The sequence below is a fragment of the Hylobates moloch genome, unplaced genomic scaffold, assembly GCF_009828535.3.
Source record: "Hylobates moloch isolate HMO894 unplaced genomic scaffold, HMol_V3 SCAFFOLD_1, whole genome shotgun sequence".
NCBI classification, from domain to species: Eukaryota; Metazoa; Chordata; class Mammalia; order Primates; family Hylobatidae; genus Hylobates; species Hylobates moloch.
Genome location: NW_026652276.1, coordinates 188,511,509 through 188,526,754, shown reverse-complemented (window position 1 = coordinate 188,526,754; position 15,246 = coordinate 188,511,509). Strand labels below are relative to the sequence as shown.

The 15,246-nt window shown below is 43.4% G+C and overlaps 1 protein-coding gene across 1 annotated transcript in view; it reads right to left on the bottom strand.

Moving 5' to 3' along the window:
• Positions 1 to 14,712, bottom strand: part of SLC26A4 (solute carrier family 26 member 4) — a 56,962-nt gene extending 42,250 nt beyond the window's left edge. The window contains exons 1-5 of the mRNA XM_032761379.2: positions 14,658 to 14,712; positions 12,804 to 12,970; positions 11,179 to 11,318; positions 2,431 to 2,541; positions 317 to 501 (exon numbers count right to left, since the gene is read on the bottom strand). Coding sequence (XP_032617270.1) covers positions 317 to 501; positions 2,431 to 2,541; positions 11,179 to 11,318; positions 12,804 to 12,970; positions 14,658 to 14,675 — 621 coding nt within the window. The 5' untranslated portion in view covers positions 14,676 to 14,712. The remainder of the gene's footprint in view (positions 1 to 316; positions 502 to 2,430; positions 2,542 to 11,178; positions 11,319 to 12,803; positions 12,971 to 14,657) is intronic.
• Positions 14,713 to 15,246: the final 534 nt, after the last annotated feature.

Sequence of the window (15,246 nt, the reverse complement as noted above, 5' to 3'; positions counted from 1 at the left end):
CTGTGTCTCCGCTCACCAGAACACTTTTTCTCCTTTGTGGATTCCCGTATATTTCCCTTCTCTCATCCTCAATTGAATCACACGTGTTCTTCTGAGCTTTTTTTCTGTCTCTGACTTTGATGATAAGTGAGCCTTAATAAGTGGGGTCTTGCTGACTATTTTAGCATCTGACCTAAAACAACGTAACTTAGAAAATAATTTTGGGTTCCAGGAAATTACTTTGTTTTGTTTTTAGAAGAATCTTAAGTCCATATGCTTTAAAGTTAATTTCAAATAAAAATTACACCAATCTATATTTTACTTGTAAGTTCATTACCTGTATGATTCCAACCAGCAGAGTCAGGGCACTGGCAATCAGGACTCTAGCTGTATCTCTAGCTGCAGTGTCTATCATGGTAGTATTTAGTACAGTTCCATTGCTGCTGGATACGAGAAAGTGTTCGTCGGGGGCCATGCTCAGAACAACAGATCCCACCATTAAACTCACCACTGGAAAAGGTCCTGGGGAAAAAAAGTCTCTAACAATTAATCAGTTATTAATCACAAATGTTCAACGTGTCTGCATAGGATTTAAAAAATGTATGAAAGATTTAGCTGTGACTAGGAAAATATTGTTTGTTCACGAAAGAAGCTGAGCCGGACACAGTGGATCACACCTGTAATCGCAGCACTTTGGGAGACTCAGGTGGGAAGATCACTTAAGCCCAGGAGTTCCAGACCAGCCTAAGCAACATAGTAAAACCCCACCTCTACCAAAATAAGACAAAAATTAGCTGGGTGTGGTGCTGAGTGCCTATGGTCCCAGCTACTTGGGAGGCTGAGGTGGGGGGATTGCTTGAGCTGGGGAGGTGGAGGCTGCAGTGAGCTGAGATCACGCCACCGCACTCCAGCCTAGATGACAGAGCCAGATTCTGTCTCAACAACAACAACAACAACAAAAAGAAGCTAAAAAAGCAGATATCTCGAGGCGTTCATGACCTAGAAATAGGCACAAGAGACATGTAGGTAGATTATTATAATACAACATTCAGGATGCTTCGTGAGTATATCAAAAGGTCGTCTAACCTGTCTATGTGTGATCCTCATGTGTATGGGTGGTGGGGACGGGGATGAGAGTTGTCAGGAAAGGTTTTCTGGCAAAGGTAGCACATACATTGAGTGTTTACTTGTTCCACTCAACTTTTATTTCATATAATCTCATTAATTTCCTAGAGTGTCCAATGTCCTGATGATCTCTGTGGATCTGAGTACCTTGATCAATATCACAGGGTCCAAGTGAGGATTAAAAAAACAGCAAAGGGAGTATGAAGTTTCTTTCCCTTTTTGTAAGAGAAAACATTTTTTCATATCAAATGTCAATCTGTAAGATTTTATATTTTAAAAAATATTATGTTTTTCCAGCAACTGCTCCGTTCACTACTGTTATTTTTATCCATGATGATGATGATGATTCTACCCTTTCATCATGGAAGCCTTTATGGTTTTGAGGTCTCAAAACCCAACCCCAATCACCTGGAATATCTCAATGTATAGAATACCAAAGAGAAAAATCAGCTTCCATGTTCCTCATCTAGTCAAGCACTCAACACTAATTGATTCTCCAAGGTGCGGAAGTTCTTTCAATCAATAACCTCTTTCTGATCTCCTTCCGAGGAAATACAAGTAAGGACGAAAACATGGGTTGGGGATAAAGTAGATGGTTGCATTTATTTCAAGAGGATCATCGAGGTAGACATGTCTAGCCAGCAGATGGATGTAGGAGCAAAATTTTCTCTAGTATAAATGTCAAAGTCACAAAATAGCATTAAAACACTCATTTACTAGGACATTCTAACAAGCGAGAATTCAGATTTTAGGAATAGCAGGAAAACTTATTATAAGCCATACCAAAAAAGAAAGCCAAGCTTAGCTTCTAAATTGTTTTGGTAAGATTTTGCCAGTCTTTTAATATTAGTGATTTAAAATAAGTATGCTCTTTAATTAAATCATGAACATGTATTTGATGAGCATACTTAGTAATTTCTAAGTTAATCTAGTAAAATGGTTGGTTCAAAGACCTTGTGTCATTTTTTTCCCAGTCATTATGACTCCAAAAATGGACTCAAATTTACTACGTTTTTGAAAACCAAACATGCTAAAATGTTAAGGTAGGCTGTCATTTTCAGTTTTTCGATTTTTCCCCCTTCATTAAAAAAGTTACCTAACATCATTGAATACAAAAAGCAGGCAAAACACTGAAATCCCATTTCCCTGAGAACATTAACACAGATATATTAGGTTGGTGCAAAAGTAATTGTTTTCACAATTAAAAGTATAATTGCGAAAACCGCAATTACTTTTGCACCAATATAATAGAGGTATAATGCACTTAATATAGCCAAAACACTTTAAATATGAGAAAATGTAATTGTAAAATATGCTTATAATTACCAACTGAGATATGTCTTGATGTTCCAAAGATAAAGTATGTCAGGATAGGGAAAAAAGCAGAGTAGAGACCATATCCAACAGGAACTGCAGCTAGTAGGGCATATGCCATCCCTGAAAGCACATCCAAAGTGATTACATTCACAAACCAAAGTTATAGTATGCAGAAAGTCCTCAACTTACAATGGTTCCACTTATGACTTTGACTTTATGATGATGCAAAAGCAATATGCATTCAGTAGAAACCATACTTTAAGTAACCATGCAACCATTCCGTTTTTCACTTTCAGTACATTATTCAGTAAATTACATGGGATATTCAATACTTTATTATAAAATCGGCTTGTGTTAGATTATTTTGCCCAACTGTAGGTTATTATAAGTATTCTGAGCACCTTTCAGGTAGGATAGCCTAAGTGATGACGTTCCATAGGTTAGGTGTATTAAGTGCATTTTTGACTTAAAATGTGTTCAACTTGCAATGGGTTATTAGGATGTAACTCATGATAAGTAGAGGAGCATCTGTCTTTCTACTGCGTAAAGAAGGGCCTTTACACAGATACTCTCAATTTACAGTTTCAACAGATCAGCCTGTCCTGAGTTGGTCTCCTTATCTTGCATGCACACTGGCTATGCTAGGATGCAGAACAGGATCCAAATCACCTGGAACAATGATTGCATCTACAAACATCACCTGCTCAAATGAATTGACTCAATTGATCAGTAATTCAGTCTTCCACTAATCAGATCAGCGGGAAAAAAAAATCAAGTCAAATGTTGACTAAAAACTTGGTCAGACCCGGTGTCCTACGCCTATAATCCCAGTGCTTTGGGAAGCCATAGGAAGGAGTAGCAGTTGAGCCCAGGAGTTTGAGACCAGCCTGGAAAACATAGCAAAACTCCATCTCTACCATAAAATGAATGAGCCCAGCATATTGGTTCACGCCTGTAGTCCTAGTTATTAAGGAGGCTGAGGCAGGAGGATTGTTTGAACCCAGGAGTTTGAGGTTACAGCAAGCTATGATCGTGCCACTGCACTCCAGCCTGGGCAACAGAGCAAGACTTTGTGTCTAAAAAAGAAAAAAAAATTTTTGGTCAATTCACTCCAAAGGCTCAGATCAGTTTTGCACAGAAGTAGTTGTGTCTGAGCTCAGTGTTTCTCTGAGTTCTGAGGGACAGAGTCATTGTTACACTGCCCTTTCTCCTTTCTTGGTGAGGAAGAAAAGTTAGACCCAAAGCAAAAATATGATAATTATACTCAGCAGCAGACAAGACAACTCTACCCTGGTGAAGTTGACCAATTCCTCCACTAGGCAATGGCAGCAGCCCCCAGACCCACTAATGCCTGGCTATAGAGAAATCAACATTCTAGTTTACATGAGGGTTAGAAGAGGATAATGACATTCTTTTCCTTGGTTAAATACTTAGGTAGTCAGCATATCTTACTCTGTTTTACCTCCTCACCCTTCACTCACTCACAATGAGAGAAAATCAAGCCTTTTGACCCTTGAGTCATTAATAAGGAAGTACATTTATAGTAGTTTATTAAAAATGGCAACAGCCTGAATATGCTGACCCCCAGGCACTCAATATTACTTGTCAGATAAATGTCCCCAAGCAGGGAAGTGGTTAACTAAGTTATGCTTCATACTCGTAATTCTATGAAATGAAATTGATGTGATGCTCAGAAGTACATTCACTAACGTGGAGAGATGGGATAAAGGGAAAAAAGTGAGTAAAATCAAGATTCAAAACTGATAGGTATGTATGCTCCTACTTTTATAAAAAATACACTCCCACTCCAGCCTGTGGGAGTGTATGCATTAAAGAATCTGGAGGGGCCGGGCGCGGTGAGTCACACCTGTAATCCCAGCACTTTGGGAGGCTGAGGTGGGTGGATCATGAGGTCAGGAGCTCAAGACCACCCTGGCCAAGATGGTGAAACCCCATCTCTACTAAAAATACAAAAATTAGCCAGGCGTGGGGGTGGGCACCTGTAATCCCAGCTACTCAGGAGGCTGAGGCAGAGAACTGCTTGAACCCAGGAGGCGGAGGTTTCAGTGGGTTGAGATTGTGCCACTGCATTCCAGCCTGGGCAACAGAGCAAGAGTCCATCTCAAAAAAAGTTAAAAAAAAATCTGGAGGTATTTTGAATAAAATATGAAGTAATTCACATATATAAGAAACACAATACACAGTGAATAATATAATAAACTTTCATGTATCCATCATCTAGCTTAAGAAATAAATTACTGCCATTGCAGTGGAAACTCTCAGTATACTCTTCCTGAATCAAATCCTCTTTCCTCCCTCCACCCTCAGAAGGCAACAATTATCCTGAATTTGGGGCTTATTATTTCCAGACATTTCGTTAGATTTTTATATAGATAAGTATTTATGTGTCTAATAAGATATTTACTAAAATATCAATGGGTTATCTGTATGGTAGGATCAGAGGAGACTTCTAGTTTGTGGTGAAGGTATTTTTTCATGTTCCTTATATGTATTTTCTAGTTTTCTACAATGAGCATTCATTCATTCAACAACAGTTGATTATGCACCTACGATGCGTCAGGCACTGTTAAAATAAAGTCTCTGCCCTTGTGGAGTTTGTCTTCTAGAAAATATATCTATTAGTGCAATTGTTTTAATATATAAATTACAAACAGGAATTGCAATAGTCAGTAGTCCCAAGAGCATGGAATAAAATAGGAAGGTGACTCCACAGAAGGAAGACAAGAAAAGAAGGAGCAGGGGATGAAAGCACAACTTGTCTATTTCATATGGACATTTTTCAAGTCCTTCTAAAACTTCCATTTCCCCAAACTAGGCTCTGCAGTTCTTAATATGCCTGGAAAAGGGGAACCTTTCAGTTTTGATATAGAGTGTCCCATTTAGGGACCACTACTACTCAAATATACTGGAATCATCTTTATTATAAAGAAACTTGGTACAACAGTTTTAAAATTACACAATTTGTAAAGAAATCTGGGGCCAGGTGTGATGGCTCATGACTGTAATCCTAGCATTTTGGGAGGCTGAGATGGGAAGATCACTGAGGCCAGGAGTTCAAGACCAGCCCGGCCAACATGGCGAAACCCCGTCTCTACTAAAAATACACAAATTAGCTGGGGGTGTTGGTACATGCCTGTAATTTCAGCTACTCAGGAGGCTGAGGCACAAGGATAGTTTGAACCCTGGAGGCGGTGGTTGCAATGAGCCAAGATCACACCACTACACTCCAACCTGTGTGAGAGAGAGTCTCAAAAAAAAAAAATTAAAAGAAATCTGAGCCATTGATTTAAATGATAGAATTTCTCTGTTGGTAGTCATGATTTATAGGATGGTGACATATACTGAAAAAGCAGGTGCTAATAAACAGTTGAAATTTATATTAAATTTAAATTTCTTCTAAAGGTAAAGCCTTCCACCATGTGAGGACGCAGCAAGGAGATGGGTCCTCACCAGAAACTGAATCTGCAGGCACCTTCATGCTGCAGAAATAAATTTCTGTTGTTTGAACAAACCAATAAATAAAAGTCAAAAGGAGAAAGCAGACAGCAGACTCCTTAAAGTTGTGAATAAAAATAGCACCACAAGGGTTGCATCTATCTTTTGCTGTCTGATGGGAATTTGTTTTAATAACAAAAATCAGAAAGATCCCATCATCCTTAGCAACTTCCTGGCTTCCCAGTAACCTGAGCTGGTCTTCTCGGAGTCGTTCTACTACTCCTCAGCTGCTCAGCCAGTGGTTACGTCATGGACATTGTCATCACTGGAAACCACACCACCACCTCCAAAATCTGAATTTTGAGCCTCTCTCCAGCTACAGCCTCCAAGCCTTCCAACTTACCTACTGCAGAATCCTTGTTGCAACATTTATTTGTGCTCACGAGGCTTCTAATCAATTAACCGATCCACTTTCTCCCTATCCTCCACACCTTCCTGTCTTCACTTCCACCCTTGCCCACACAGATTCCACGGAATTTTGCAAATATTCTTAACTCCCTTTTTTCACTTTCCCCTTCCTTCCTTTTCTTGTCTGGCAAAACTCCAGTTTGCTGACCTCAAACATCCACCTTTTCCATGACAGCCTTCGAGCAGCTAGATAAACTGGACCGAAGGCATCTACATCTGGGCTAACCAATTTCATGTAAAATGTGTGACCACAAGTGCTAGATGGACACTCAACACTGCCTGGGGACCCAATTACATTTCCTCAGGCGGTGTGCCTTTCCTCTCCTTGAGGCAACTATTCAAACCTCCCCTACTTACCTCAATCTGCCCAAACCCTTCTCCACCAGACTCGAAGTTAAGAGATATATTTTGCATTTAATCGAAAACACAGAATCCATGAGATGCTCCCAAGTTGCTTTTCATCAAAATTTCAAACCTGTCTGCATCTGCACCATTTGGGCTATCTTCCTTTGAAAATGGAAGAAATATCCCTCCTGCCTTTAAGGAGTAATTCTAGTTCTGTTCTCAAACCCCTCCACGTTTGCCCCTTTTTACTACTTTGCTTCTAGTTATTTATCTTGTACTTCTTGCACCACAGATCTCTTTCTTTCTACTAGGTCATTCCTACCGGTTCACAAATATGTTCTAGTATCTCCCATATTGAGAAAAACAAATTCTCCCTTCACTCTATTTTCATCTCTTATCTGCCTCTGATTCATGGCAAAACTTCTTAAAAGCAGTCTGTAATCCTTCATCATACCCCACCCCTCAGGCAAATTCAACACTCTCGGCCCCTCTATGCTTTTTTTTTTTTTTTTTTTAACCTTCTCTCTTGGCTTCTGATCCCACATTCTTTTGGTTGTTCTTTGTCTTCAACTTCCTGCGCCCAACTTTCTCAGGTTCTTGGCTGCCCCTCTCCTTGCCTTCCTAACTTCTAAGTACTCTGGCTCCCTTTTCTTTTACACCTGCCCTTTCTTCCTAGGTAATCACAGGCATTCCCACTCTTGTAAGTACCACCTCTTCAGCGATGCTTTCCTGATTTTTATGTCTAGCCTAGACCTCCCCTCTGACCTTCACACTTGCAGTAGCTCCCACTTCTCTATGTGCCATCTCCATTTAGATGTCTCACCCTTGCATCTTAAAGTTAGCATATCCAAAAGGAAACTTGATTTCCTGTCCCAAACCTGCTCCTCAGCCTGTCTTTGCCATTTAGATAAATGATGTAATGATCTATCCGGTTGCTCAAGCCAACAACCTTGGAGGCATCTGTGATTTTCATCCACACTCATCACTACGTGTCAGTGATTCTTGCTGTACAATATATTCTAGATCTTGCAGCTCTCTTCATAGCCTGCCTCATCTAGTTCAAGCTGACACACCTATTCTCCCTTTAATTCATAGCAATATTCCCACAGGGCCAGGAATAGGATGAGGCAAATGAGGTGCCTAGGATACAATATTTAAAGAGGCATTCTGAGAGTGAGTGCCTCCCTTACCTCATCCTAATCCCAGTCCTGCCTCAATTTATTTCATGGTTTACTCACCCTCCCCCACTGCACTCACCCACACTACAATTCTTCCTCTTCCTCCCTGGAAAATACTAAGTTTTCTGGCCTCAGGGCCTTTGCACCTTTACCTGGTACACTCTTTTTTTCTGCTTCTCACATGGCTGTCTCCTTCTCATTCTCTTGTCTTTGACTAAATTTCACCCTCTCAGTAAGGTCTTCCTTGACCATTGTATCTAAAATAGACCTCCATTCCTGGCTGGGCACAGTGGCTCGCACCTGTAATCCCAGCACTTTGGGAGGCCAAGGCAGGCAGATAACTTGAGCCTAGGAGTTCCAGATCAGCCTGGGCAACACAGTGAAACCCTGTCTCTACAAAAAATACAAAAATTAGCCAAGCATGGTGGCACATGCCTGTAGTTCCAGCTACTGGGGAGGCTGAGATGGGAGGATCACCTGGGCCCAGGAGGCCAAGGCTGTGGTGAGCTGTGATCTCACCACTGCATTCCAGCCTGAGCAACAGAGCAAGACTCTGTCTCAAAAAAATATAAAAATAAAGACCCACCTTTCAAATTAATCCCTATTACAGTATATTTAATCCACCACAATAAATATTGCAATCTATAATTATTTTTCTATTTATCTACTTATTTAATTCCCATCCCTACCCCTCAAAATAATTTTACAAAGCTCCATGAAGTCAGCACCTGTGCCTGTTAATGAACCACTGTGTCCACATGGCTGGATACCTGGCCTACAGAATTAGTTTATAAATATTTATTAAGTGAATGAATGATAAATGAATGTATAAGTGAGCCAGATTAACCTCCCAGAAATTCACCTTACACAGAAAACTTTATAGAGATAATGTTTCTAGAAAAGCATATTACCCATAAAGTAAGGAACTACACAATAGACACCGGATTAAAATCCCAGCTGTACCACTTACCAGCCACATGACCCTGGGCAAGATTTAATAGATTTTTCCCCTACTGAAAATGAAATAATAATAGACCTACCTAGCAGGATTGTTATGAGGATTAAATGAGATAACTGGCAACATTCTTAGTTAGCATAGTGTCTCATGCTTATAAACAAAATGAATTCTTATAAGATACTTGTCTATGAAAAGTGGGGAGACATGGGGCATGAACCACCATTTTTCATATATAAAGAAGATTCATTGTCAGGAATGCAATTCAATATTTTTCACTAAATATACCATCTATTATGTGCCTGTCTCTGTGCTAGGCACTTGCTGAACAAACATGAATTAGGCATGGTTCCTGCCCCCCTGGAGTCACAGGGTGTCACCATGTCACAGCCCTTAGAGCACAGTGTAGAATACTTGGCATTGTTTAACTTAGGAACCGCACAGCCCATTCTAGTCTCTCTTCCGTCCACCTTTGTGATTAAGAACATGCTTGATCAGGCTGAGGCTCCATCCTGAGTTCATAGGCCATCCTCCTTCTCTGCGGGCATCTACCTGGCCTGATCTGAGCAATCTTGAAAGCTCCATAGCCAAATTTTAACTCACAATATTGCTCAACATTCATTACTAGCTTCTGAAATAGTCTATTTTCAAGCCATCCCCCACCCCCCACCCACCCTACTTCCTATCACTTGGCAAACTCAGACTTAGCCATCAGGGAAACTCAGCTTTGACATTCAACTTCCGGGAAGCTATTCAAGATCCCCTAAGCCCGCTTTGAGTGAACCTCATTTGCACTCCCTTAGCAAGTAATTTGCACTCCCCTGCCACAGCCCTTATCACATTGAATTGTTATCTCTTTCTCCATTGGACTATGAGTTCCTTGGAAGCAGAGGATGCATCTTATTCATGTCAGCACACCTAGTGCCTGGAACATATTAGGTGTTTCACAAATTATAATAAATAACGAAATTTCTGTTTTCATGATTCAGGGTCTTTGGGAAATTGGTCAGGGTGTTGAGGGTGGGGCAGAAACGAGATGGTGGGAATATGGGACAGAGAAGAATGCCATACTGCTAGGCACCAACTATACAACAGATTTCTAAGATGCTTATGGGAATATTATGGAATGAACTCAGTTAATAAAAGAACAAATAACCACCTATGTTGGCACATTTTCCCACAAAATAAAAAGAGGATGAATTTTTTTAAAAGGGGGTGAGGGGCAGGCAAAACATTCATGTGGAGTCCAGGCTAGGAAGCTCCCTTCACTTTTCCTTAAGCCAGTTTCAAACTGCTTAAGATCCATGTGTGGGAGGCTGGGTGTGGTGGCTCAAGCCTGTAATCACAGTACTTTGGGATACCAAGGTGGGCGGATCACTTGAGGTTAGGAGTTCCAGGCACATGCCTGTAGTCCCAGCTACTCAGAAGGCTGAGGCACGAGAATCACTTGAACCCGAGAGGCAGAGAGATTGCAATGAGCCAAGATCATGCCACTGCTCACCAGCCTGGGTGACAGAGCAAGACTCTCTCTAAAAAGCAAAACAAAACAAAACAAACAAACAAACAAACAAAACAGATCCACGTGTGGATATAAAATAATTTAATGTGCTGCAATCATCATTTAAAAAACCTGAGCATAATAGAACAAAGTGAAAGATTAGCATATTGTAATAATAAATATTTTACAGGAACTTTAGATATATATGTATATATCAGGATGTAACACATATTTCTTTTTTTTTTTAATCTTGACTTGAAACTCTTTACACATTTCTTATTGAATTGTGGTCAATGAAAATTGAGAAGCCAGCCGGGCGCAGTGGCTCACGCCTGTAATCCCAGCACTTTGAGAGGCCGAGGCAGGCGGATCACGAGGTCAGGAGATCGATACCATCCTGGCTAACGCGATGAAACCCCGTCTCTACTAAAAATACAAAAAATTAGCCGGGCGTAGTGGCAGGCGCCTGTAGTCCCAGCTACAGGGGAGGCTGAGGCAGGAGAATGGCGTGAACCTGGGAGACGGAGCTTCCAGTGAGCCGAGATTGTGCCACTGCACTCCAGCCTAGGCGACAGAGGGAGCCCCTGTCTCATATAAAATAAAATTTAAAAAAATTGAGAAGCCACTGGCTAGTATATGCCTCTAAATTGGACCTCTGCACCTAGTGGGGCAGCAGTTTCCCAGGAAGAGAACTCTAAGGAAGGGGAGAAAAGAGGTGACTCTCTCCACTAAGGGGCTCTACAGGAAAGACAAAGGACTTGAAGGGTAAGCAAACATCTGTCACAGACCTATGGTCGCTGGGGAGAAGTGTTAAACTCCTGCTGGAGACCAGAACTCTCAATCCGCCAACATCTTACCTTGCAGTGTGGCCACTAGCCCAGTACTAACTCCCGAAATGATGTCACTAAGCAGCCATTCCTTGACTCGGTATTTGGGGAGCCACTCCAAGATGGGCAGGAGAGTCTTTAGCACACCAAAGGCTCTCTTTCTTGAACAACTGTCAAAAAGCAAGAAAACTGGGTTTTCAATCCAATCTCAGTCACAACCAATCTGCAAATCACAAAGTTATGAACTGGATTCTGCTGATGTTTATAACTATTTAGAAAAAGAATAAGAATTTCCTGGAAAATAATAACCCTGAAGTGCTTGCCATGCTTTTGCTAAGAACTGTATCTATCCTTTTAAATGCACTCTTCGAGAGAACACAGGATTAAGTGTCCCACCCCTCGCTCACCTTTTTAATCCTCTGAGAAAATATTCTTACACAAAAACCTATTTTCTGGTCCAGCCAGAGACTGATGGATGTGGAGTCTCTAAATGGAGATTAATTTTCAGACTCGTAATCCAGGCCCCTTATTATTATTATTTTCTTTAAAGAAACACACTGAGTATATTTTGGCAATACAAGCCTGGAGCTAGTTTTTACAAAAATCTTAGCATGAGGAATGTATACCTTATACCTTGCTACTTAGTAGTTTTTAAATTCAATGACCTATAGATAAAAGAAAAATATCAAAAGTAGGTGGTATAACTCCTGATTTGAATAAATTGTTTTTTAATTAAGGCATTTATGGGACGATTGGACATTTTAATAATGACTCAATTTTTGATATTAAGGAGTTATTTTTAGATATTAAGGTGTGATCATGAAATGTGGTTATATTTTTTAAGAGTCTTTAAAGATACGCAGTAAAATATATAAAGACAGTACGCTGTATGAGATTTGCTTAAAAATAATACTGGAGGGAGCAAGTAGGTGTCGATACAAGAAACAAGAGTAACTTGGAGTTGATCACAGTTGAGGCCGAGTGATGGGTTAAAAACGGTGGGGGTGGGGAGTTCATTATACTACTACGTCTACTTATGCATATATTTGAAATGTTCTATAATGAAAGGTTTTAGAAACTCTAATTTCTTCATGTTTGTGACATCTAGTTACGGCACGTTTGGGTTTAGAGACTGAGGGTGGCTCTCCCTAGGGGTCCCACCGCCTGCTGGTGAAGTACTTGGCACACCCCACGCTCCCCTGGGTTCTAGCTTGCATTCTGGTCTCTAACTGAATGGTAGCCCGCCTACTTAGCTTGAGGGTTTCAAGGACTCCTCCTAGTCAAGAGCTGGGTTTCCCTATTCATTTCATTTAAACGAGCTCCCAAGAAGGCAACAGGGACCCACTGTACCCCAAGAGGCACTCCAAGTTTCCTTCAGAGAGGAAAAAGAGAGATGGGGCTCCCAGAACCCACTCTCCCCAAAGGCGAGTTTCCCAGGTAAGTTCATTTCGGGCCCGAGACTGATGGAACCACCCTCCGACCAGAAGGGCGGCGTGGAGGACCGGAGACCGAAAGTCGGGCCTCTGGGAGAAGCAGCTGGCGCCCAGAGGCTCCGCCGCCCGCACCCCACGCTCGCCCGCTGGGGACGCCCTCCCCACCCCAAGCCGTGGACGCCCTGCTCCGCTTCTCCCTACGCGGGCCCGCGGGGCCGCTACCTGCAGCACTTGGCCAGGCTCTCCCGCAGCGTCTTGCGCTCCTGCAGGCGCCGCTCGTGCTGTTGCTGGAAAGCGAGCTCGCTGTAGACCGGCCGCGACACCACATAGCTGCAGCTGTACTCGGGGAGCTGCGGCGGCTCCGACCTGCCGCCCGGCGCTGCCATGACCTGCGAGCCAGAGGACAGCGAGGAGGGAGGAGATGCGGTGAGGGAGGACGATCGGAGGTGAAGAGCGAGGAACAGAAAGAAGGGGATCACCTGTTGGCTGCCGCCCGGCCCTCCTGCACCGCGAGTCTGGCGCGCGTCCTGCAGCCCTCGGCGCTCGCAACAAGCGCCCCACGGCGCGCACGGCCAGCCTGCAGGGGGGCACCTGAGAACCTTCGGGTCTCGTGGCCTGCACCCGCTGCCCGGGGTTCCCCAAACTTGAAGAGAGTAAGCCCTGCTTTGGGGCCTTCCCGAGCTCCACCCAGTCCCCTATGGCCCGCAGCCAGGGCGCTGTCCGCGTTCTGAAATCTCCCCCAAACCAAGGGGCTGGGGCAGGGGCCAAGGGCGCGTGCAAGGCTGGAAGGGGACACTGAGAGTCCCTCCCTCCCCGCACCTGACCCGGGACGCAGCTCCAGGCGCGCACTGGAGGAGAGGTGCAGGCCCCCGGGCCAGGCATGGAACCCTCAGGGCGCGCTCCGCGGGTCCCCAGGAGGCGGACGCTGCAGGCACATTCCAGCAGCTGTCGCAGCCCTCCCGGGGGCAGAACTTTCAGCTTATTGAGCAAGTCTCTCACCCCGTCCTGTTTTCCGAGCAGCCTGTTCGCTCTCGGAGTCTCAGAAAGAAAGCTGTACTGCCCCCTGCCCGCCTGATCCGTGCCCACTCAAGAGTCCCATCCGCAACCCTCGAGGCCTCCCCGGGAGTGGAGCCCGGGCCGGGCGGTGTGGGCATCTTCAGGGCGAACTCACCTGTCTCTGCTCGCGCCCCGCCCCGAATGCCTCGCGGACTACCCTTCCGCTGCCTTTATAGCGCTCTCAGAAGGCAGTGGGACGTTTTATTTATGGAGCAACAGACACCTTGATCGAAGGGAAAGACACACACAAGCTGCGGTCTTTCCCAACCGATCTATCAGGAAAGAAATCCTACCCCTCCTGCATTCTTTCCCTTTCCCGAACCGGGAAGGCTGAGACTCTTACTGGCTGCCACGCAGGGGCCACCCGGATCCTCACTCATCCCGTTACTAATCTCAAGGGCTGAGAGGTCAGGGGCGGGCCAGGCCCTGTGGGACTCCTTAAAGGAGAGCAGAGCCCGCCTAGAGGAAGTGGTCCGTGGTCTCTGGGAGTGTGCCACAGGTGCTCTCATACCACATGGGGAGGAGAAGAGGAACAGTGGCCAGGTTTCTATATTAATAAGTCCTTGAATTTCTAGAAAGTCTTTTAGGAGTATTCAGTGGGTGGAGGATACAGAGAGATCACGATTTACTCAGATTTTAGCCACTTATTCTACGTGTGCACGTGTGTGTGTTTTATTTCACAATCCAAATCAAGCCGTCCAGGTGGCCCTTTCTTACCCGCCAGACCCTGTTTTTTCTTTTTTCTCATTCTCCTGGACAATCAGGGAAGGAATAAACTGGACTACATGGAAATCAAGACTAGAAGAGAGGGAGGAGGAGCCAGAGCTATCCTACCTCGTCAGTGTTTTGTCTTCTGTAGGGATGAACTTTGCTAAAACTAATGCATGGTTAAGACGAAAGGCAGAAGGAAGGGTTTGATAAACCAGAACATTCTCGCCTGATTACTAGCGTTCTGAAGTAAATACAGAAGAGTCTCCAAAATACAGACCTCTGTACATCAACCTTCCGTTATCCACCTACCTTGAATATACAGACCATGACAATTCTGCGAGCTCCTGGAAACAGAACTCAGAACTCCTCCCCAGAGAACACTGATGCGAATTCTCTGAAATGGTAGTCAGCATGTGCGTTTTCCTGAGAAGTGAATGAGTCAACAGCTTTCAACAGATCTTCAAAGGCTTACTTCACCCAATGAAGTTAAGAACCACTAAAGAAGAAACCTAAAAAGAAAATCCAGGTCATGAACTTTGCAATTTTTATTCACATACAGAGAAGAGGGGAGGAATCTCTTGTGTATGTTTTACTTATGTATACCAGTGGTTCTTAACAAAGGGCTTTTTTTGCCCCCAGAGGTCAATGCCTGGAGACATTTTTGGTTGTCACACCTAGAGGGATGCTATTGGGATCTAGTAAGTAGAGGCCAGGGATGCTGCTAAACATCCTACAATGAAGTCTGCTGTCACTCCAAGGTTTTGCATGTGACTTAAACTGTACATTTATTAATAAATTGCTACATGTACTAAAATATGTATCTCTCTCCATATATGTATATATGTGTGTATTTTTTCATTATTGTTGGATGTACAGCTCAACTCCACTACAATAGAGG